We start from the raw sequence: 26,184 nt of genomic DNA on the forward strand, positions 1-26,184 counted from the left end.
AATAAATGAATAGTACATTTTTGTCAAACAAAATCTTATAATTAGAGACAAAAATAGTGCATGTTTATTTTAATATGAGGTAAATAATGCTATGAATTTACGAGTTAAATACACATTTCAATTCCAATTAGTCAAAATGAGTTGACTAAAAATTAGATTATGAGAACCTTGGCAAATACTACCATTTCTAAATTCTAATGTTTGTTATTCGATGTTACATGGTTATGTGCGCGAATAAATCCTTAATTCTTGGAAATGTAGCTGATAATCAAGCATCTACTCTTGGTTGATATGTATGCCACTATACTGCCTTCCTTTTCAATAGCATAAATTAAATACAAAGAAAAGACGTAGGTACTGGGACTCTGGGAACATGTCACAATCGACAACTTGATACATATACATACTACCAAATTGATAACTATACTAGTAGAGTTTTTTTTATAGTTCTTGATGTAAAATTTATTATACAAATGCAAACATGATGGAGAATGAAATTACTTGAAAGAATTACTAGGACAGAAATTCACGAATTCGAACAGGCCTTTTGACTGCATTTGTAAAACCCTGCAAAGTGAAGAATTCATAATAAGCAATTCTGTTTTTCAAGTATTAATAGAAGACAGTGATAAAGTTGAGCTTTTCGTCTTTTTTCTTAAATTGTATGAGTATGAAAAAATAAAAAAATAAAACCATGTTACACACGTAAACCATTTACTAGAGTAAAATCTGGTATATAAGGTCACCTCTTAGTACCACCAAGTGTGAACATGTCAAGTAATAAGTGACGCTACTAAAATTTGTATCACAGCAACATACAAACACGACCACCAAAAACAAGAAAATAAGATAATTTTCCAGCAATTGGTTGGCTTCTCGGAAAGATTAAATTTGAGAGTAAATTTGGAAAAATATGAATGAGGGGATTGATTATATTCTACAACTGGGTATATGGAAGATTTGAACACTAAACTGGCTTCATTACAAAAGAGTACACAACATGTGACTTGCCAAATATGCAAAATTGCTCTTTTGGTCATTTTATCTTAATTTATTTTTTACTTCCTTTATACTGTATATTTTTGTGCCAAATTATAAACTTATATTTGAAAACGTTTACACCATTGTACTGAACCACTCTGTCAAGAAATCCTACGAAATTGAAATGAAAAAATACACCAAGTTTTCTCAATGTAATCGTGTATTTTTAGGGGAGTTTGACACTGATGATCAAGTAGAATAGAACAACACTCTTGGTCCTTACTATCTAAATATGTAAATTTGTAATACCATGTGTAGTGTCTAAAAAAGAGCATACATCAATTGTTTTTTATAACAGAATCTAATAAATACAGTGAATGCTAAATTGAAGTGCAGTCCTCATCAATAATTTTGCACAGCTAAGTTTATAAACCTGTGACTAATTCCAACTAAATGAATTTATTTTGTTTTTTTTATCAAATGCAAGATAAGATAAATATAAAATAATATGCATTTATTAAGATAAAAAAGCAAAAAAAGTATACCTCATTAAATTTAAAAAGTAAAGGGCTTTGAGCTTTCTCTGATGTAGTTTCTTTCTGTACAGATCTGTCATCGTTTTGGAGTCCCTTAACACTTGACTTTTTAAACCTGTCCTTGAGGGAAAAAATAGATCAGCAGCAGTATACAACTATGTAATGATAATTATACAGCGACTATGCAATGATAATTATTCACCAGGGCACCCAAGCTATACATCAAAGCTATTGTTGCACGTAAAACAACAACAAAACCTTGTCTAAGTTGTCTTACGAAGTGAACTAAGTAAATTAATCAATATATGCCATTAATAAATCATCAATAATCTCTTTATATTTCTTTTTCCTAAAAAAGTAGAACAATTTATTATCTCAAAAACATGTAATCCTATTTGAGATGGTGAACATCATGTTTGAGCATTTCTGAGGAACCCCGTGATTAGTAATACAATGAATTCATTTCAAATTATTGCCAAAATATGTTTCCAATTTGTTGAATCTCATGTACTGATATTTATTATTAGAAGTAAAAACTGATACTAAAATAACGATTTACCAAGTCATGATAATGGTTCACATAAGAAATACAATGTATTGAGGAAGAATCACCTGTCAAAGAAACTTAAGGAACTCCTAGATGGTTTTTTCTTATTTCCCATGTCTAGAAGTTTCGCATTGTCTGTTGCATATGCAATTTTAGTGGGATTCATGTTTGGTGAAACTGTCTTGGGATATTCATTTGATTTCCTTGCTAAAACATTAGTTTGACTTTGAATGGTTTTCATATCAACAACAGCTGCATGATTCTTGGTATTGGCTAATATGTTATTTTCAGCCTCATTAACTTCATGCCCTCCATTTGCTAAAGTTGCAGTTTTAGTATTAGCTTGTAAAATCTTATGCTTTTCAACCTGTTAGGCTCGAAACAGTGGAATGGAAACACAGTGAAAAAATGGGTATGGAAGTCACATAAAACCAGCAAACTTAAAAGAATCTGTGAAGGAAAAAGCTATCCTGGAAGTACTCCTTTTTATGATAAAACATATCAATCTAGCTAATACCGAAAAAAATAGAGGGTTTTACCAGTGTCACAAGCAATTTCAGGATGGAATTATAAATATACCCAAGCCTTATAAAGCCAAATAGTTGTATTTGACATTCATATTTCATTTTTTCTTTCAAACTTGGACAGCATTTAACCTTCATGCAAAAACTTTTTTTGGTAGAATTGTGCAAAAACATTTTACTAACACATCAGTAAGAATGATATATAATAATAAGCACAATCAATGGTCACCAAATATTTTTGCCATATTATATGTTTTACCAGAAGTGAATATGGGAAAACAATGGAGAAATGTATGAATTCCATCCTTAAATAAAGAAGCAAAAGAATAATATATCATGAAAATAAAACATTTAAGTTTACAATGTCTTACTTCATGCACTAAAACCTGCTTCATAGCTAAAGAGAGCACATAATGGTTAGAAGTATAATCCTGCAGAAATGTAGATAACAGAATAGATATTAAAAATTGGCTGAGATTTTCATGATAGAAGCATGAACAATGATACCAGGTCCATACCTTAAAGTTTACAAAGTTACCGATAGAAGGAACAAGAGACAAAGACAATTCATCTGCTACTTCATACTTCAGGGTATTAGGCAGTGCATCTGATTTCATTTTCTTATATGTGATAGCATATGAGACCATTGTGCTAACTAATTGAGCAATGTCATTCTTCTCCTTATCCGATAGTAGTTGTAATGCCACCTAAAGAAAAGGAAAAACAAATCAGAAAAGAGAGAGAGGACAAACCATGAAACATAAGCTGATCTAAGCACATCATGTTAAAAATAGTTCAAATTGACACTAAATGTCATAATACAGCAAGAAATCTATCAACAAAAACATATGAGCATAGCTAGAGGGGTCAAATATCCTCCGGCCTCATCATAAAGTAGAAGGAATGAAACTCGTAGTTGTGTGCAATCTTGATACACAAAACTTAAAAAAACAATTTAGAGTGCTGTTACAGGTATGTGAACTTCAGGATGGAGGTTTATCATTCTACAGAAAAATGAATCACAACTGGCCTAGGGTTTTGTTAAAATCAGTTAATTTATGATGTCTTCCATGAACAATAGGAGTCAATTTGGATATAACTTTATGAATTTCTGAGTGTCTAAAAGAAGATCACCCACCTTCTATTTATAATGATGCTGCAATAATTACATTCAATGTCTAGGAAGTTGTAATTACTAGGAATACTAACAAGCCTAGGATGTTGTAAAGTCAAGGAGTAGAAAAAACACACTGATTTTTAACAACTATCAAGACAAACTTATGGAAAAGAGAAATATCAAAAGAGTCACCTCACGATAACCATAAGTTTTTTACAATATCAACTTCAGCTCACAAATAAGTTGAAATTACCTTTTTCATTTTAATTTCTTCAGGGTCTCTCTTTTAACTTCATAAAGATCTATAAGTTTACAAGGACATTTTCATCGGTGAAGGACCATAAAATGTATTTTAATTGAGAAGCTCCCATAAGCTAAAAGTTAATCTTGACTAAGCCTGGGTTTGGAGAGATTAGAAACTCTAAGAAAAATATATCTGTAGGCTTCAACACTAGGATTCTATGACATCACAACCAAGATATCCATCACTATTTGGGCTGGCTATTTCTCTGAAAATAAGGAAATATGATAGAGACCAAGTATGAGTGATTAGTGAGTGAGATAAGGAGCTGAGTTGGTTTGTAATAAAGAGTATAATGAGGTTTTATGAGTAATTAGTGAGTGAGATAGGGAGCTGAGTTGGCTTGTAATAAAAAGTATAATGAGGTTTTATGAATAATTAGTGAGTGAGATATGGTGCTGAGTTGGCAAGTTTGTTATGCCTCTTAGTAGTATATATAGTGAGGTAAGGGGAGTGTGAGGCATTATGGAAGATTATTATTAGGGCCATTATGGTTAGGCAAGGAAAGAGTCTTCTCTTTCTTTGAAGGAGCTTTGCTCTGTGGGCATTAGGATATTCATCCTATTGCATTTATCTTTCATTTTCATATAATAATACACTATTTTCATTATTCCTGCTTTTAATCCTTTTCTTCAATATTTTATAAGTTGCGAAATTTCCGGTTCGCAACAATGGTCCGACCTGCCGGATTCGACGTTGAGCCAGTGATATCGACAAAGGTGGTTCCCAGATTTGATGGAACGGAAGATGGTTATTGGTGGCTGATCCAGTTGGATCGGTATTTTGAGGCTAACACTTGGCTCGTGGAAGAAAGAAAAGTGGGATGGGTGACTGCCATGGCTTTCAGCGGAGATGCTTTCAGCTGGTGGTGCAATTGTAAGCAAGGTAACCAGAATATCACATGGGAGGCGTTTGAAAGGGCTTTCATTAAGAAATTTATTCCAGATATGTGGGAGATGCTTGAAACCGCAGAATGTGAGGAGCAAGAAAACCATGAATACGTTTTGAATGAGACAGGAGAGAACAAAGAAGAGTCGATGGAGGTTAGAAACAAGACAGATTCTGGACTGATGCAAAATTCATCGGAGCAGTCAGATCAGAAATTTCCGACGACCACAACGGAGATACCATCAGTCATGGAATTCAGTGCACAACAAAACTCAGAGTGTCACAAGGAACCGGTGACTGAATCATATGTGTTATTCGAAACAGAAACGTTGGAAAAGATGAAGATCAAGTGGTTGGAGGAAGCCACCACAACCGTGGAGGATCCAAACCTGGAGGAAGATATTTCACAAACAAGAGGGGATCAAATGATTGTTCTCGACCCAGAACCACCACCGGAGCCACCGGACAATGGTCATCGAGTGGTAAGCATTAAACAACCAGAAACACTTGATGGTGAGTCGAGGAAAGCAATTGGGTTGTCGATGACGAAATCACCATGGATTCAAACTACCGGTGGACAAGCTTTGTCAAAGGAGGAAGTGAGATCGCAGAAGATCGAAGTGGTGCGTCTCTCGGTCACTATCGCACCGCCGGATAAACCATCGTATTCCACTCAACCTTCGACAACTCCCCCACGGAGAGGACCATCGCCGGAACCACCAGACGTTGCAACAGCCATGGGGTGGATGTTGGCGAAGTCACCGCGTTTGGAGGCGGGGAACAGTAGAATCTCAACAGAGTTATTGGGTGCTGACCAGGTTCAGGGACTTATTATTATTATGAAATTAGAAGCATGTGGTCATGTTCTGGTTGTCTCTACACTGATGGACACGTATTCCAAATTGGCTTGTTTGGATTTTGCTTTGGAGGTCTTCAAAAAGTGGAAATTCATTGGAGAATTCAAGGTTGTGAATGCACACTATCAATTTAGTGGGAATATTATTATAATTCCTCCATACTTCCGCAGAGAAGGTGTGTCCAATATAGAGAGGATGCTAATCATAAGGAAACTTGCAAAGGAAACTATGAGGAAGGGAAAGACAACTATTTCAGATTCTACAACTAAGAGATATCCTTTACCTTTTTATAATCACCATTGCAAGGTCTGGGAGCATACAATGAATGGGGAACATAATTGTGTAGCCTTTGAAGGAAAAGCACACAGTGGTCTGTGCTTAAAATTTAAGTTGCGCTTTGATTGGTGTGATTCACTAGCTAATGAGTCTGCTCTCTCACTAATTTACTGGCTGATACAAGAAAATTCTACATGTTGGAAATATACCTTGATGCCTACGGTTATGGTTGCAAGGATGATGCCAACTCTGGAAGCTCTAGACTATGTTTTTCGCAAGCAAGTGAATTTCTTCAACAAAGACAGTGTTATGCAATTGAGGGGTCCAGTCGACAATAATGCAAGATTTTATTTCCTGCCAATTTCAGCTGTTTATTCGGGGTGGCAAACACTGAACTTTTGGGTCCATAATAAAATTGAAGAAGGAAAGGTCAATAATCTTTCTATAAAGGTGATGAAGTTCATACTCCTTGTTACAAATGTAAAATATAGGGAAACAGAAATAACATCCTCACTGTTATTTGTTCATACAAAAATTTATTTTATGGAGGATATATCAAGTTGTTTTGCCATGTTGCTGGAAAATGCTATAGCAAAGGTTGTTGTCATGCTGATAGCAGAAAGTAACTGCAACATGCCTCCTAATGATGTTTATCGGTGGAGTGAAAATGAAGAGATAAGTGAGGGTTTACTATGTTTTTCATATGCACATGGTCTTTGGTATTTTATTTGGCCTTCAAAGCACACTGTGGAAGGATTGAGTGAGGAATGGGGTGTCAATGCTTATTTTGAGAAGTGGTATGATTTAACCATTGTGAAAATGATGTCATTGTATTCATCAATTTGGATCATACAATGGGATCCAGGGGAGTTCAATATTCCTATGCTAGTTATTACTCATGAATGTGGCTGGAAAGGTTTTCCATTATTATACAGTTTGCTGAATTTTGTGTATGATAGAGGGAAGCTTTGTGAAATTCTATCTGATGACAGAAATCACAAGTTAGAGGTTATCACACAATCATGGCAAATCTTCATGCAGTGCTTATTTTTTAGATTTATGAGCCAAACCCAAATCTATCCTCACCATAGGAATTGCAATAAAGAAATAGAAAAAGATTTGTGGTCCTCCAAAATACTGGTGCAGATGGATCTTCAACTTCAGCTCTGTGAACAGGCTAGTTCCAAATGGGTTCGTAAGAAAACTACCGTCTCTTCCAACAGTAGGAAAGAAAGACGTACTGCTAATGAAGTCCGTTAATGAAGTCATGTGGAGAATGGCACAATTTGTATTTGATAGAGGCAAAGTTTTAATGGAAGCAAATCCCAACCTTGAGGACAAGGTTGTTTTGAAGGGGTGGGTATTGATAGAGACCAAGTATGAGTGATTAGTGAGTGAGATAAGGAGCTGAGTTGGTTTGTAATAAAGAGTATAATGAGGTTTTATGAGTAATTAGTGAGTGAGATAGGGAGCTGAGTTGGCTTGTAATAAAAAGTATAATGAGGTTTTATGAATAATTAGTGAGTGAGATATGGTGCTGAGTTGGCAAGTTTGTTATGCCTCTTAGTAGTATATATAGTGAGGTAAGGGGAGTGTGAGGCATTATGGAAGATTATTATTAGGGCCATTATGGTTAGGCAAGGAAAGAGTCTTCTCTTTCTTTGAAGGAGCTTTGCTCTGTGGGCATTAGGATATTCATCCTATTGCATTTATCTTTCATTTTCATATAATAATACACTATTTTCATTATTCCTGCTTTTAATCCTTTTCTTCAATATTTTATAAGTTGCGAAATTTCCGGTTCGCAACAAAATAACTATCTGAAAAGTTACATACATGACTTAAATATGACTATTAGTCAAAATTTGAGGAACATAAACTAAATTCAGTAACAAGCCATAAGGAATATAATACAGGAGGCATTATTTACCATAATATTTCCTATTTTCTAAACAACCACATATATTATTTATTTATCAAAAGAGAATTGTGCCTTTGCATGTCACAGATTCTAAGGTATTAAAAACATAGACAAAGAAAACAAGGAGACAAAATCAATTAGATTACTAAACTAATTTTATGACAAATAGAATAAGTATATCACCGGTTTTATGGTTGGTGGGGACAGAATATCCAACAATGGAGAAATTAAGTCTTCAACAAAGGAAGTAGGTGATAAGTGCCTTGCAATATGTGGAGATATTTTGTAGTGCCAAGTATTCAAAATGTCCATCTTTTCCATCATCGTTGTTCGATACCTACAGATTTTTATATGATATGAGATATGACATTGGGAAATTTTGTTCTTGGAAAAAGGCATTTTAAAGTTTAAGCAAGTCCAACTAGTAGTACAACATATACCTGTGATATGACTTTGGCCACTCAATGTTTGGCTTCTGAACTTGAGCTACTGTATGATGTACAATAATTGCTATGGGAGGCAAATGAACTGAAGAAAGGGAATACAGAAAAAGAGTGAGAATGAACTTTGTTTTTAGCAACACAACAGTATTAAAGGTGATGAAGCACGGACACCGGACACGACACTAACACATCGACACCGATAATAATTTGAGTAAATGACATAATTCAATTCAATGTTATCATGCCTCTGTGCCGGACACCGACATGTGTCGGATACCAGGACATGCCTAATCCGAGAAGTGTCCGTGCTTCATTTTAAAGATAAATAAACTATCTTCCTACCAAGGAGAGGCATTTGTTGTGTACGCATTATATATTGATGCAACAGATCATAAACTTCAAGACTGTTGAGGCACTTGACCTTCAAGCATATTTCAAAATTTCTCAGTTATTCAAAAGAATCAGTAAATGAATCTCAGTGTCAGTGAATCTGTTGAGACAAATGCTTACAGTTTTCTGCATAACTGGATCATGATAATTGAGCTGCAGAATATTTTCATGAATTCCATCCAGAATGAGGTCACTATCACCACTGCATATTAATTAACAATTTTTAATTGGACATGCATATACTTGAACATGTGAGAAATGAGAAAAACAATAATACATGGCTTACCGGTATGATATAAGGGAGTACAAGGTATCAAATTCAGAGATTTTGCTATTATGAGATTTTCTTTCCATCTTTTTTGTTCTTTTTCTTTGGAACAACTACAAAAAATAGCAATCAATGCAAAAGATGTTTAATATATAGCGGTGCAGCATGTTGTCTGTCTACCTTTTGTTCATGTGTAATTATTATATATATAATATATATAGTAATCTTAGAAAATTATAGCCTGGAATAGACAGATTCAAAAGAGTAGTCCACATTTACCTCTTTCCAGATGTCCAGAACATTTTTTGACATGTCCTTCTGACCAACAACTTGCGAAGCAATATGAAACTGAGTACCATTATAGCATGTGAAAATATTAATCCAGCATCTAATAAACAAAATATACGCTATTCACATGATAAAATGTACTCCAAATTTTGAAATGAAGAGCCATGAATCCACAAAAAAATAAAACGCACATACAAAGACAGCGCAATATAAAAGAAAATCATGGTAAAAATGTTTTTCTGTTGTCAATTATAGTGCCAAGAAAAGACAGGTATCAGATATTGGTCCTTTCTTTAACATGAAATAATACCAGATGTGTAAACAAAGGGTTTACCAAAAAAACGGTTCAACCACCTTGCAAGCTTGGAATGATAGATATTCATTCACCAGCTTGAGGGGCAGTGCTGTAAATAAGAATATTTGTAATTATTTTTATTAGTAATATCATTATTAGAATAGTTTATTTAAGCAAATTAGTTCCTCTACTATTTTCACAAGTTTTAATATATCAGATAAGAAATTACTAGCTCTAGGATGAACCACAACATGGACTCGCCACTAAGTCACTAGCTCTAGGATGAACCACGGCATGGACTCGCCCTAGAGCACAATCATTAAATTATGACTGACCATACTTGGATAAGAAATTACTACAGCACAATCAACATTTATGAATTCATAAGTTATAAAAAGTTACTCTAAAATGCTGGTTCAAATTGAAGTCTTACCACATTGAGGGTTTCTTTCTTCTTAGAGAGAAATTGGAGAGTGTTCAAGCATGAGCGTATATCACATGCTGAAAAAATGGGTTAAAAGGCTATCAGAACAAGAAAAGGATAAAATAATTTGAATGCTAACCTAAAAGAATGTGTTGCAACATATAGACACGCCATGAAATTAAATATTAGGTTTCAAAGTTAAAGGAGAATTTGAACGAAAATGTAAATCTGAAGATCTGAAGAGAAACTGAATGAATTGATATTAGCTTGTTTAAGCTCATTGACTGCTCGTGTTTATAGATGGAAGTGACATGACAGTTAAAACGGTAATAACAGGCTACCAAGCTCTTTGTTAAAGAAATTAGGAGCTTAACAGTTTGTGAAATTTCATTGATTTCATTGTGATCTCAAAAGCTATCTTTACAAAGAATGAAAGGTCCTATATGTAGAGTACAAGTGTTTAGCTAGCTGGCAATGCAAGGTTAGCAGACCCTACTGACTCACTGCCATGTCAGCAGACCCTAACTGACTCACTGCCATGTCAGCCCTAACTAAAACTAACTCCTAACAAACTGGAGCCACATCAGCACCAGCTGTAACTAACTAACTACTTTTATTAGTTACAATGTTAATACATGATTACATACTCTAATACTCTTAGTGGTAGAATAACTATCTTACTTAGCAGAATGATATTAACTAAGTGGTTGTAAAGGAACAAAAGAGCCTAATGGCACACACACACGCAAACATATATATATATATATATATATATATATATATATATATATAATTTTACACTATTATCATAGTAAATAAAGATTATTCAAATATTTTGAACAGAAGAGGAAGTGGTAGAGAAGGAAGAGATGATTCTCAGAGCTTTCCTGAAAGTGAAATGGTGACCAATTATTAAGCAGAAACAAGGCACGATAAGAGGAATTGTGGTAAGGTAAGCTGCAATGTAACCTGCCCCTACTTTTGGACAGAGTGAAGGTTAAAAATTCTGTTATGCAATATAGATTTTATTAGCCAGACGCAGCTCAAGGGAAGACGTTGGGAAGGTTTAATTGATGGCAGATGAGATTGCTCAATAATCGTAACTCCAAACCATGTAGTGTTTAGATAGGGTCATGAGCCACATTTACAATGCACAATTTGTGTACTGGTGCACAGCCAATTTAGCTTTCAACAGCATTGAATAAAAAATATTGTGATTTTTATGTCAAAATCAAACCACTCACCTCTATTTATCATTACGATTAATGTCATATATTATGATTTGAATTAGCAAATCATACATGCTTATAGAGATGAGTGTGTTCTGATTTAGAGTCAAAAATCACAAATTCAACATAGTATCAGAGCAGTTCTAATTATGCGACCAGTGGGATGCATCACGGGCATTTCGGGTGGCCTGCTGCCGTCTTCCACCAACCAGCTTCCGTCTTCCACAACAAAATGTGAACCTCTTAAACATCCTGTCATTTGTTTCCAATGTTCCTCTGCCGTTGTGCTGGAGCACTTTCTGGCAGGCTGATAGCTGGAGGAGATATATGGGACTTTCTATGATACACCCTCTCAACCCAAGACTATTGGATATGGTGTGTGGATAATACGGGTAGCCCAATAACATAACTATTAACTAAGATACACTCTGATTCCATAATAGATTTTGGGTCTAACTTAACCCCAAAGCTAGCTTGTATGGTGAGATTTTGCAAGCTTTATAAGCTATTTTTAGGCAATGTGGGACTTGGGATTTTATCCAATAGCGTCCATAATTTTAATTATTGGATAGTAATTAATTTCCATCATTAAAAGAAACTCATTAGAATTATGGTTGCCTGGTGCACCACTTACATATATAAAAAATGACATCGTTTAGGTAGTTTATGGTTTGAATATTAACAATAGGAGTGCAAATGCATATGTATAGAGTGATAATAAACTCTCTTGACACTTTTTTTTTGCATAATTTGCAAAACTTAATAAAAAAATACCTGTATATTCTGCTAAAGCAGTGAGTGCAATGGCACTGGCTTTCACCCCCTCCTTGTTACATATATATTTTAGTCTGCAAAGGTCAATTAAGAAGGATTTAGTAAACCTGAATGAACATATAATATAAGGCAATGTTAAACAATAATTCCGTGGCCAAATATTTGGTTCTCACAACAATGTGTTACCTGAAGAGTTTACAATTCATTCAAATAAAATACTAACTCACTTTATTCATATCATATCAGTATGTAGCCCTTACCAATCCCAAATAACGAAAAATTTATACATTTTGTGTAATTTAGACATAAAAACTCAACTAGTTCTGACTCACCAACGAAATGGTGAAAACTGACAGGAGAGATACAAATTAAGAGAAGCACAAAACTGTTCTGGTTATTTCATTGAAAATTCTTAAAAAAAATCAAAGCAAAAAGTCATCTCTTTTAAGTTTTAAGAGTTATTTGAAAATTTTGAACTTATTCTAAGGTGTGGGGCTATACCGGCAGCAAAATCCTGCTAATATGACCGCTATAATAACCTGCTCCGCTACTGCATGTCTTGTAGCTGCCACGGACTGTGTTGCTCCGCTACACAGCTATAGTGTTCTATTGACAACAATGGGTAGCTTATTTACCTATTGGTAGTACTTCTAAAGTTGAGTTGTAACTCCCTTTTTTCCAAGCTTGGTGTTCTGTGCTATTATATAGGTTTATCGATTTGTACGTGTTAGACTAACGAGATTGCACAAACAAATAGGAAAATTTTATAGATAGCATTCACTGATACAGCAACTTAAATCACAGACCTAAGCCCTAACAGAAAATTGTGCTATCTTAAGGACATTAATTATCATTTTATTCCGTAAGCCCTGAGGAAAATGGTCAGAGATTTTAAAAAGTAGCCCTTAGAAGGACATTCTCAACCATTTTATTATATAAGGAGCATACCAGTGTCACAAGCAAGTAAATTCGTTTTTATAATTATCTGTTTTCTTATCTATCACAAACTGAAAGCAGTTTAATGTTCAACTTGAGGGGAAATGATAACAAGTGCTTGGGAAAAGATTTAGATTTCTCATAGTGCATTTAAAATAAAAAATTTACATTTAAGTAGCTACATCTCTACCCATATAGAGGCCTAGGATCAATTTATAACGTTTCTTGAGTTTTATATGATCATTTATCATGTTGTTCTTTGATTTTTTATTTTTTTTTAAATATCAAATATATTTTAAAATATAGACTTAGCTCTGCAAAAAAACTCCTCCAAACAGACCCTAAATCATTTATAGCAAATGGTTAATGCAGTCATATCTAATCACCGTTGTTAAAGTTAAAGCCATTCTATATCTAATCACCATAATAATTGGAAACAAGATACAATCAATTTCACCACCAGTGGAAAATAAATAAAATAGTCATTAACAATTAATAATAATAATAATAATAATAATAATAATAATAATAATCATAACTAAACCTAAATCCAATTTAGATATATGAACTATTTCAAGCTAATCATCACCTGCTTACCACCCGACTAACTGTTGGTTGAACAAATATATGAACCCTGTCAAAAAAAATGTGCGGTGTCAAGAAATCAATCTACATAGAAGCTGAGATTTAAAAATAATACACAAATTGATGCAGAACAGAAAGGAGGGAACACTAGATTGAGATAAAATAAGTATTAAGGGGTAGGGAAGCAAAAGAATTCACTTTTATTAGTGAATTCCACAATTGAATATTCAAAGGGAAAGATAAAAACTTCACCAAATAAGCTCTCTCCTATTTCTCTCTTTCCTCTCTTATCTCTCTCTCTCCCTCTCTCTCTCTCTCACACACACACACACACACACTCATCTAGACTTCTCCAATTTATTTGTTTCCCCTCCTCTCTTCCTCTCCCTCTCTCCAATTTGTCCTTTCTTTCTCCTCCTTCTCCTTAATTAATATGTACATTCACAAACATAAATGTGTGTGTGTGTAAATCATAAAGGTTATTATAGTAAAATGTATATTATTTTAATTCTGTTGTCCATTGTTCATCACACGTCCAACAAGATAAAAAGTTTCCAGTAACTTAAAAGTTTGTCATGAATTGTTACCGACTCTAATCTTTCATAACTACCTTGTATTTTTTCTAATATTCCTTATTTTAGCCTTAAACTTTATTGTGCATTCTCACCTCACCAACAAAATACCTTATCATTTGGCCATAGTCCCCTCGATTCTCTTAATGTTTCTTTCTCTATCTTACTAATCCTCACAGCCATATCGTTTCACATCTTAGAACTTTATTGAGTCATTTGAAACCCTCCCTCTTAGGGGTGTTCATTAGTTCAGTTCAACACAATGAACCTGAGAATCCAAACCAAACTAATCACAATCGTTTGATTTATTACATTTTGGGGTGAACCTAAACTGATTAAACTTAAGTACCAGTACCGACTACATAGTATGATAGTATTATTTTATTATTTGATTTGCCTCTGATAGAGAGATATTTTAAAACATTCAAGACTAGGGTTCTCTTTGTGAAGATAAAGGACATACTCAGATAGTTGGTTATTCAAACGTTGATTGGGTGTGATCACCCATTGACAGGATATCCACTTGTAAGAAATTATGTATTTATCGGAGGCAACTTAATATCCTGGAAGAAGATCAAGTGCAAAAGCCACATACACCAAACTGTTACTCAGATAGCTTCAATTTGAAGGGACAATGCAAGTGTCATTTATATCTAATCATTCACTGGCATTGCAAATTGCCTCTAATCCTATTTCCCATAAGAGGACAAATATTGAGATAGATTGTGACTTCATTGTGGAGAAAATCTCATCGAGAGACAACACCACGAGCTTTGTCAACCAAGGTTGTCAGAATCGGGATTTTGCTTTAGATCCTTAGAGGATAGTAAGATCGAAAAATCGTAAATCGCAACCAAAATCCAAAGATTCTACTCAATCAATTTTGTGGAATCGAAAGGGGAAATCAAGATCGCATAATCGAAAATCGCAACCAAAATCAATGGATTCAACACATAAAAGTGAATATATATATATATATATATATATATATATATATATTATCAAATGCAAGTACTCAAAGTTTAAAATCATAAAACAATAAAGTCTCAAAAAGCATAAAACAAACATTAACCAAGTCTCAAGTCTTAAATAATAAATATAAAACAAAATACTTAAAGCCCAAAATCGGTGGAATCCATACGAAATCGCGGATTTTGCTGCGATTTTGCAAGGATTTTACTCTGTTTTTGGATTTTACTTAGGATCCAGATCCTTGAGGGTAAGCAAAGTCGCAAAATCCATGGATTCTACGACTTTTATCCCGATTTTGCTAACCATGTTGTCAACTGCAAGATGCCTTCAGCATATCCCTAATAGGTCCTTAACTCAGCTATCTTTGTAACAAGCTTGATGCAGGTGATTTATATGCTACAGGCTGAGGGGGTATTGAAAATATTAGAATCTTGGATTTATTGTATAGGATCATTGTGTAGGCATATAGTATCATAATGTATCATGTAAAAATGAATATTGTAATAAAACAGAAAAGCTTTCCTTCAACACTTTCTAAAATTGAGGGCAAGTCTTTGGTTAACATTGTTGGGGTTAATGGATTATTAGGGAAGCTTAAAAAAAGCTACTGAGGTTTTGAACCTTTTGATCCAGCAAAATTTTCACAAGGTGGCAAATAGGCATAACAAATATTTAGGATGTTCAGGATATATAACATTAATGTGATACATTAATTATCAAGATTAGTAACTTACTTGGCCACTTGGCGTAATGATCTTAAGGCAGGTGCATATAGGTCATTGCATATGCAAATCACCTACATTCAGAACCAATGTCATCATTGCAAATGATTTGTCACCAATTCCATTATTGCAAAAGAATAGTCTAGTGAATGATGTATGACAATATGAAAATCTGAAACTCACAGGTCTTGACAGGGATGCAGTTTTTCGCCCCTTCTTTGATGATTTCCTTTCCATTTGTCCGTTATCCAAACGTTGCTTCCCTGCATCAGGCTTCCTTTCAGCAGAAATCTGCACAATTTAGAATGAATTGAGCTTTATGAATTCTCAATGACAAACTTGCTTAATAGTTTCCTTCCATGTAAGCAATGCTGATACTTCCCTAAAGAAATGAGACCTTAATCCCAATTTCGCAGTTAGTGGTTGGTATAACAGCATAATATTCTTGGTTACAGAAACTATAGGGTTCTACTTTAGTTTAATAGCATATGGTAAAATAGGTATTCAAATATTTCAGATATCATCTTGTTTAGATCCCAAATATCCAGGTTCAGGCTCTTAAGTGCATCAACTCTCCTTAAGATTATTGCGGGGGAGAAGTTAACTGCAGAAAACCTGAACTTCAAAAAACAAAATAGAACCATAGAACTACACTGAATTACATACAAATCATATCAAGCCTATTATAACATGTCTGGTAAGATAACGCACGGTGTTTCATTTATTTGTAATGATAAATGCATAAATAGTAAACAGTGATACAACCAGTAAATAAATTAGTGAAACTAAAATAAAAGGCAAGATACAAACTTGTATCAAACCTTGAACAATGTTAAAAAAAATCTTCAATTGACTATGATTAAGAGGGTCTGCTTAGACAATTCACTTTAAAAGAAGAAACCAATCATAGCATCTATCACTAACCATCTTTAAAAGAACCTCCACAGCACCCTTTCCATCCCCAAGGGCTCCATCAATTTCATCCACCACCTGCGACGAAAAGGTAAAAGAAAACCATTGTCATGCTAGGAAATGATAGTAAGATACAAAATGAAAATGCTAAGAATAAAAAATACCAGACACTTTGGCTTTGAATCAGACAAGACAGAGTTCATCTGAACCACATCAAGGATTTTTGCTTCAATTGTTGATGTAGAACGATCATCACTAGCGTTAACCTATAAAATTTTAAACTTGTGTTTCATATACAATGAAGTGGAAACTATAGAGATTTACTTAAGTAAGGAGAGAGAGAGAGAGAGAGAGAGAGAGAGAGAGAGAGTAAACTAATGACCGGTCTAAAATTGATGTGTTTAATGTGAAATAAAAGATAAAGCACTTTTAAACTCACATTAGACTCTTATCCTAAATAAATAAAGAAACAAAACATACATAACAAATTATGAAAACTACTCTAAAATATTGTAATATAAAACAATGATATTATGATGTAATAATGATGATGATATTAAATATAACAAGTTCTGAAAATCACAAATGATGTTGACAACCTAATGCAGAGTGCGCCACTGCAAGGTACAAATCAAGGTATTCTTGTAAATGGACAAGGCCTGTCAATCTTTTCAATTTGTTATGCCTCTTTTAACCTCTCCGAATCAACCTCAATTATCTCGTACACTCAAAAATCTTCTCCTAGTTCCTTCTATAACTAAAAATGTTGGTTAGCATGAGACAGTTCACTAAGTATAAATCTGTCCCATTTGAGTTTCATCCAACCTACTGGTTACTATGTTGTAAAATCTCAGACTAATTTTGAGGTTTTACTCAAGGGCTCTCTTGGCAAAGGATGTATTATATCAAATTGATAGTTTTCCCTTATGTATTTTTTTCTTTGTACAACACAATTCCACGTCTTTATGAAATAAGGATTGTTCAATTTCTGATGTATCCACCTCTTCTAGTTCTAATTCAGTATGTGGCTATACTTAATAAAACTCTCTTGAATCTCTATATTGCTTGTTATCGTGACAAAATTCATCATCTCCCTCTTTCAGTTCTACTGACAATTTACCATAGCCCATTAGAATATCTTCAGTGATTCATGGGGACCCACCCTCATTCCCTCTACTTGTTGCTATCAACATTTCCTAACATGGGTTGATGCAAATTAAGCATACCTTAATTTATCCCCTCCAACAGAAATCATATACACTTGCTATATTCTCTCAATTCAAATCTATGGTTGAGAATCAATGTGGCACCACAATCAAAGCTGTTCAGACAGACTGGGGGGAGACTTTTGTTCCCTTTCCTCATTGTTAGTCAATTCTATCATTACACACATACTAGCTTGTCCACATACATATCACCAAAATGGTTTGGTGACACCTAGTAGGACCAGTCTAACTCTATTTACTCATGCCCAACTTCACTTGAAATTTTGAGTCATGCTTTTCTGTGGGAGACATTCCTCATCTTAGAAGCCAACTTTGTAGGGTTGAGTGAAAAGCGAGGAAGATATAGCAACAACCAAAATAAAGCAAAGAGATTACTTGGATGAAATATGACAAAATTGTAGATGACAACTATAGTTCAACACCATCAAACAGATTGACTCGATTATATGCACTGACAAGGACATACAAGAATGAACCCCTTCATTAAACTAATACATAAATTATAGTAAGTAAATTAGGTTTACATAATTCACAAAATCACTAACAAATTTAGCAACTAAATGATATTAAATGCATACTAAAACCAGCATTTAAAAGAGGTTACAGCTTGAAGACAGGTAAATGTATATGTAAAATAGAATAGAAAAATACCTCTACCACGTGATATCCACAATGCCTAGCAGCTACATGTGCAAGTGTTGTTTTTCCGAGACCTGGTGGTCCACATAGCAGAAGGACCTGTGATCATTATAAAAAATCAATTGCAAATGCAATTCCTCACTCATATATATGCATCGCATTCTGTATACTAACAAATCAATAACCATTGTACAACTGCAAGATTAGAAGGACTAGAAGTGTGAAAATAACACATTTGTGTTATTAACAAATACCTTCATTGTTCTGCACAAGAAGTCTATACACTTAACAAAACTCAATCAGGTGATCCCAAATGCTAATGCATATTATAGCACCAATGTTGGCACCAGCTCGAGCATATTATAGCCTCTAAAAATATATCATTCTTGTTGTTTTAGTCACTATTAAGAATCTATTCATTTGTAACGCTTATATTTAATAAGAATAATGTACTTATAGTTCCTCATCATGATCTACAAGTGCATAATAGAAAATTGTTGTAACATATTTAAATTTTAAATAGGGACTAATTACAAAAAAGGGTCACATTTTCAGAAGTCAAAACCATATTTAATCCTATTGTCAGTTATACCCAACATGTTACAAAACTAATCTCCAGTCTTTACAAACACGGACACAAATAATAGTGCACGGTTGTGCCAATTTGTCACTGTTGCTTCCCAAATATGACAATTGCAAATATAGTACGTATATAGCTAAATAAGAAGGATAAATATCTTTTTACAGCCCCTATCGGATGTAGAGAAGTGTAAGGAAGTGTGATATAGAAAGGGTAGGGAAAGAAAGTGAAAGCAATAGACGTAAATGTAATGAAGCTGTGTAACAAGGATAAAGAATTTATCAGTCCACCTATGCGACGTGAAAGAGGTGTAAGGAAAACAGATATAAAAAGGAAGGGGAGAGAGAGAGAGAGAGAGAGAGAGAGAGAGAGAGAGAGAGACGTGGTATCATATAATAGGAAAGAGAGTAATAAAATCAAAACTTGTGTAAATACAATCAAAAAATACTTAAAAATACCTTCTGTTCTGGTGCGCCAATATTCCGTGACTTTGTATTGCGTATATCCTGAATACTCGTCGAATTTCCACTCTGCGCCGTACTTCTAGAATTTGTATACCTGTTACTACTCCAATTGTTCCCTCCGTTTGTTCTTGGAAAATTTGAACCCGTAGGTTTCGGTTTATGGGAAACTGAAGAATGCCGTTTCAAAGCAGACAAAACGTCGTCTGATGTACTTCGTATTTCAGATCCAAACACGGTAGAATCCCATTGTTTTAACCACAAGAGTACCTGTTTTAGACAAAGGCCACAATTAATGGCAACAACAGCCAAGTCACCCATGAGAGCTTAAATCAATAGTTTCTACTTTTCGACAAAACAGTTTCGAAAGCTAAATGTTACAGTAAATATGTACCTCACGATTTGTCTGTTCATCACTAAGAAGATCAGAAAACGACTTTGGAGCATATTTATCAACCCAAAGTTTTTCATGGACTGTTAGTGTTTCAGGAACATCTACAACACTTTGGCTTACAGAACTAGCTTCCAAGGTCTACAGCATCAACAGGAACCAGAAAAAACATCAAAATTCATATATGATAACCAAAACCTCCGGTTTCTAATTTTCCATAAACCAAAAAATCCATAAATTATCCACATGATGAAATTTTTATTCAACTGTAAGCCACTTGAAGTTCATAAAATAGAGTTTTAAGTCCAAACCTTAGCAAAAGTCTCTTGCTCCAACCTTTCAAACAGAACACTAATTGTTCTACAGCAAGATCTGCAAGCAAATACCAAAAAATAAACACAAATTGTCCACATCAGGTCATTTCAAAATTTGCAATCTCGTTTATTTTTCAATCAATCCATAAACATTGGCAACAAATAAAAAAAACTCATCAACTCAAAATCAACTGAAAAACCAACACACCAAAAAAAATCTTAATTTCTAAATAAAATCGTAAATTGTCCGGTAAGTGTAGCTCATGTGGTAGCTATAGCTACTACCAGAGACATTATTCGAAGGGTCAGGTTCGAATCCCAAATTCCCCACTTTTCCACAGTTAAAGTGTGTGAGTCTAACAACTAAGCTACTAAACCAAAAAAAAAAATTGTAAATTGAAATCAAGTGATAGTGAACTTATGCAAAAATTGAAAAAAGCTAATTAATTCCCAAATTCCAAAAATGAATAAGTACCAGAAGAATATCCTCTACAATTCAGCTTCGTCACTTGCTCTTCTCCATAGAACCTATCAAGCTTAGTATAAACCCTATCTCCATTAGGCGCAGTAACCGGCATAACTTCACCATCAATCTCCGACGCAAATCGCGATAACGTCTTCTCCTTAGAGAATCTCACTTCTTCAACTGAAGTAGTAGTAGTAGGAGGAGGAGAGTATCGAAGCCAATCCTCTTCAACCGGTGGATCTTCAACCCTAACCCTAACTTTCTCTCTTTTTTCAACACCGGAAGAATCCAAATCATCCAAATCGGAATCCGAATTCGATTTCGATCGAGAACGTTTGTGGCTGTTGGATTGAGGTTCGGAAGGAGGAGCGAGATCTTGTGGCGGTTGTTGTTCGGTTTCATCTTCGGGTGGTTGGTAAAAGTAGTGGTCTTCTTGGTCTTGTTGTTCGTAGATTCGATAAGTTGATTCGAGTAATTCGAGTTCTTCGGGGAGAGGAACATCCATGTCCATTTCTTCCATGCCCATGATGTAGTCATCATCCATTGTAGAAGATTGGGTTATGGGTGTGAGTGAGATGGTAAACTTCAAATGTGTTTGATGCGGGAAATGGAAATGTAGGCGACGATTGTAAGATGGGGAAAAAATGGAGGCAACTCGACGGTTTTTGGCGGGAAATGGTGCTAAGAAGAGTAAAAACATAAGGTCTCACAATTTTCTAATGCCGAAGGTGATACTAACGTTCAATGTGATAGGGAGGACTATAGTTCGATCCCCTACATTTACGATCGAGAGGGACTGGAACCACTTGATGTGATAACTGACTCCAAGTCAGATTAAACTGGTGGTAAAAGAAAAAGAAAAAGTTTTACACGAAAAAAATAAAATTCAATCTAGTTTTTAATATTCTCTTTGACCCTCCATATAAGAAATTTTTCACTTTTTAAATACAGATTATCTAATTTTTTCGATTTATTTAAAAAGTGAAATTTTTCTTATATTAAATACGACAAAGAGTATTTTCTTATAAAAATCAAATTGAGATGAAAATAAAATTCATTCTAGTTTATTATATGAATTCAACTTATGTACATCTATGTAAATTTCTTTTACGCATGCATCTAATAATATATTGACACATTATGTAATGTGTTTTAAAACATATGGTGTGTCACATTCATTAAATAATGTGGCAAAATATTATTAAATGCATGTGTAAAATAATTTTACAATGACGGTGCACAACAATTAAACTCTTCTAACATTATCTTATAGAAGAAAAGTTAATTATATTGCACTTTTGGTCCCTTTATTTAACAAAACTTGCGAAAATAGTCTCTCTATTTTAAAATCAAACTTTTTGGTCCTCTATTTTCATATTTGTTGCAATTTTGATCTCAACCCATATTTTTACTTTTAAAATTGTGATTTTTGGCATTATAAAATGTGTCCAACATTGATTTTAAAGATGAAATATCACATTTGAGACAAAATTTACCTTTTCGTCGTTAAAAATCGTCACTTTAAAGGCATAAAATATGAGTTAAGACGAAAATTGCAACAAATGTGAAAATAGGGAGACAAAAAAACACTTCATTTTTAGTTTTCCTTTTCGTGCATGTTCCTTCAATTATTTGGGTTTTTCTCTGAATCGGGGATCAGTATGGTAGTGTGTTACAATTTTAGAGGACAAAATAGTGGTTTATTTATTTTTGAAAATAGTCTCAAACAGTGGCAGAATCAGGGGGTGGCTGAGGCCGCCCCGAAAAAATGAGAAATTACTTTAATACCCTTAGAATTTTTATAATTTTAAAACTATATGTATTTGTTTGCACACATAAATTAATAAAACTCACGTGTAGCCTAGTGGATCTAAACATAACCAAACGCCAGTACATCCTGAGTTCACGAGTTCAACTTTCTCCAACCTCAGTTTTCTCAAGCTACTGAACCAACAACACTATTTCATAAAAAGTTTATATATATATCAATACAAACAATGGACAATTTCTATTTTTTTTCCAAATAAAGGAATGAGTTACACACTTCATTCCCAAGACATTGAATAGAGGTTTCAAAAATAAATTGCCCAAAACAATTTGAAGGAGACTGCACTACATCAACAACAAATTATCTAATTAAAGATGTAATATCTTTAAAGGATTCGATCAAGATTCAATATCTCTTCAAAGATTTTTCTCAAGTATGACATCAGAATTACTATCAATCTCATACCAAGAGACTAAAAAGAGATGCATATCAGAAACAATCTGAAATAAGTTTTTTTTTTTTTTACCAAGCAATCTGAAATAAGGTTGAAAGGTCATAAGCATATTCAAATAACATTCTACTTGTTAGAAACATTATCGCTTCAAAAAATGCTATCAAGAGCCAACAAAGCTTATAAAATAGACACAAGCAACTAATATTTATTATTAAACGTAATATTATAAAGAGAGCTTGTAAAATAGATGCAGGAGACTAATATTTATTATTAAAAGATAATTATGCCATAATAACATGCTAATTTTTATTTTTTTTTTCTTTAGAAAAATTATGAAATATGTTACAAAATATGTTTTAAAATTGAAAAACACAATTTTTAACTATAAGAAAATGAGTTGCTATTTATTAAAACATACTATATTAAGACAAATCCTATGTAACCGTATTCCCGCATGTTACTCAAGACAAGAAAAACTCTTTGAACACAAATCAATCATTTTTTCTCATTGTACTTAATACTTGCATTTTTCTCTCTTACTCTTTCAACCCCTTCTCTTCATTCTTTGAACATTTTGAAATTTTGTTTTGGTCTATGGTTTTTAGAGATGGGGCAACAAACTTTGATCTATAGCTTTGTGGCTCGTGGCAACATCATTCTTGCAGAGTACACAGAATTTTCTGGAAACTTTTCTACCATTGCTGCTCAATGTTTACAAAAGCTTCCATCTTCTAGTAACAGATTCACCTATAATTGTGATGGTCACACCTTCAATTACCTTGTTGATAATGGCTTCAGTATGTTATCAATGTATTTTTTGAATTTATATAATTTATATAGCTTTGTGGTGTTTGATTATATTCTATGTGGTGTGTTTTTTAATATGAATCTTGGAATATTTTATTTTTTGTTTATTTCTTTTGTTTAACTATAACCTGAATTATAAGGGTGAAAAAGTTTATGTATTAACACATGATTCATTCATCTATAATTTAACTGATGATTTTTAATGTATAGCATGATTGTTGAAAAATATCAATTTTTTCCGTTCTAATATTTATTCGTATCTAGAAAACAACCTAATATACATGAAAGCATTTAATGGATGTTCCTGTGCAATCATGATTGCCTGCAGATTAACTTTGATTTGATATCGCACTGTTAAATTATTCGGTAAAACAATCTCAGCCGTCGATTTAAATTATACGATTGAAAGTTGTAACCGCACGTTGGAAATCCAATTCCGTTCTTGTATGTGTGTTTGCGTGCGCACTTATGACCACCTTAATATCTAAGATATGGTTCATACATGATGTTTTCGTTTTTAAATCACATCATGTAGAATTCAGATGCTCTCCAATGGTGCAATAATTTCTTAATTTCTTAAAATAGGACAACATATTTGAATTAGATTATCATGTGCTAGCACTTATTTGCACAATTTTTTGTCGTTGCAATGTTGCATTGTGGGAGAGAATACAAGTTTTTTTATTTGTTCTGAGTATCTCTAGTATTTATTGTATTTTGGTCTTTTGACCTCTTTTTTACTATAATATTTATCATTAAAAAAAAAGTTATAAATCAATTCCTTAACATGTATGAGTTTTTTCATTAAGTATTTTCTTTGTTTTGGATTTTGTAGCCTATTGTGTGGTGGCAATTGAATCTGCTGGTAGACAAATTCCTATTGCTTATCTTGAGCGTGTCAAGGAAGAATTCAGCAAAAAGTATGCTGGTGGCAAAGCTGCAAATGCTGCAGCTAAAAGTCTTAACAAAGAATATGGGTAACTCATTTTCTAATAAAAATTCTTTGATTTATGCATTTTTCTCTAGTGGTTAGAATTTAACCTTTTAAAGATGAATAAGTAGAGTGTTTGAGATTCGAACCCCAACTATTACATATAAAATGTGATGTCCTTACCAACTGAGTTAAGCTCGTGATAACGATTTATGCATTTTATTTATTAATGTCTTGTAAAATTTGAATTATGTACACAAGCATAATTAAATAAAAATACAAAAACTTTTACAATACACTTGAGTAGAAGGGTTAAATTGTGTTTATCCACGTAATGTTAGCGAAATTTGGTTTACTTTTCTTATCTCCCAGTAATGTCAAAATTCTGTCACTTTAGCCCCTAATTGAATATATTGACTTAAGATTCCGTCTTTTTATCTCATGTAATGTCAACAAATTTTGGTTTATCCCCTCAATAAGCATGTCACGTCATCATTTATGAGGAATCTTAAGCCAACATATTCAATGAGGGCTAAAAGGATAAAATCTCGATGTTACATGGGGTAATCGAGAAAAAAAATTGCAGAGTGGTAAATCAAAATTCGCTAACATTACAAGGGATAAGCATTATTTTACCCTAGTAAGGAAAACACGCTGATTTATTAATGTATTATGCATGAAAATATACAGGCCTAAATTAAAGGCGCAAATGCAATACTGTATTGATCATCCTGAAGAGATTAACAAGATTGCTAAAGTGAAGGCTCAAGTTTCTGAAGTCAAGGGTGTGATGATGGAAAACATTGAGAAGGCAAGACCTTTAACAATTTCATTCCTTAAAAGATGTTCCTTTTTTATAGAGTTAATTATTTTTCTTTCACAAATTAAATAGTTCATTACTGTTAATCATCATAAATTAAAATATTTCATTTAATTTTAATATAGGTTCTTGATCGTGGAGAAAAGATTGAGATGCTTGTCGATAAGACTGACAACCTTCGATCACAGGTTATCATAAATATTACCTCAGGTTCTTTTTATTAGAAATTGTTAACTTTTTAGATCCGTTGAATAATAGATGTATTTAGTATATATATTATAGATTATATACATCAATTATTTAATGAATTTAAAAAGTGAGTGGTTTTTATAAAAAAGATCACAAAAATATTATATTTTCATTTCATTTATGTTTTGTATGAACACTTGACATATTTGTATCACTCGTTGCAGGCACAAGATTTTAGAACGCAAGGAACAAAGATGAAAAGAAAGATGTGGGTTCAAAATATGAAGATCAAATTGATTGCTTTTGGTATCATCTTAGCAATATTTTTGATGATGTTTATGTCAATATGTCGTGGCTTCAGTTGTTTACATTAGGTTTTT

The 26,184-nt window shown here is 33.4% G+C and overlaps 1 protein-coding gene and 1 pseudogene across 1 annotated transcript; one reads left to right on the top strand and one right to left on the bottom strand.

Annotated features, from left to right (window-relative positions):
* Positions 1 to 311: 311 nt before the first annotated feature.
* LOC123921192 (chromosome transmission fidelity protein 18 homolog) lies at positions 312 to 21,495 on the bottom strand. The gene is given in 24 exon segments (XM_045973632.1): positions 312 to 567; positions 1,527 to 1,632; positions 2,130 to 2,431; positions 2,960 to 3,019; positions 3,107 to 3,295; positions 8,132 to 8,285; positions 8,389 to 8,476; positions 8,734 to 8,812; positions 8,902 to 8,983; positions 9,068 to 9,162; positions 9,329 to 9,397; positions 10,066 to 10,133; positions 12,060 to 12,133; positions 13,585 to 13,629; positions 15,859 to 15,920; positions 16,030 to 16,137; positions 16,771 to 16,836; positions 16,923 to 17,024; positions 18,636 to 18,722; positions 19,662 to 19,934; positions 20,059 to 20,196; positions 20,367 to 20,413; positions 20,416 to 20,427; positions 20,845 to 21,495. Coding segments are annotated over 24 exon segments (2,895 nt in total). The 5' UTR covers positions 21,380 to 21,495; the 3' UTR covers positions 312 to 513.
* A 1,997-nt stretch (positions 21,496 to 23,492) lies between these two features.
* On the top strand, positions 23,493 to 26,184 carry LOC123884298 (annotated as a pseudogene).

The sequence above is a fragment of the Trifolium pratense genome, linkage group LG1 (assembly GCF_020283565.1).
Source record: "Trifolium pratense cultivar HEN17-A07 linkage group LG1, ARS_RC_1.1, whole genome shotgun sequence".
Classification (NCBI taxonomy): Eukaryota; Viridiplantae; Streptophyta; class Magnoliopsida; order Fabales; family Fabaceae; genus Trifolium; species Trifolium pratense.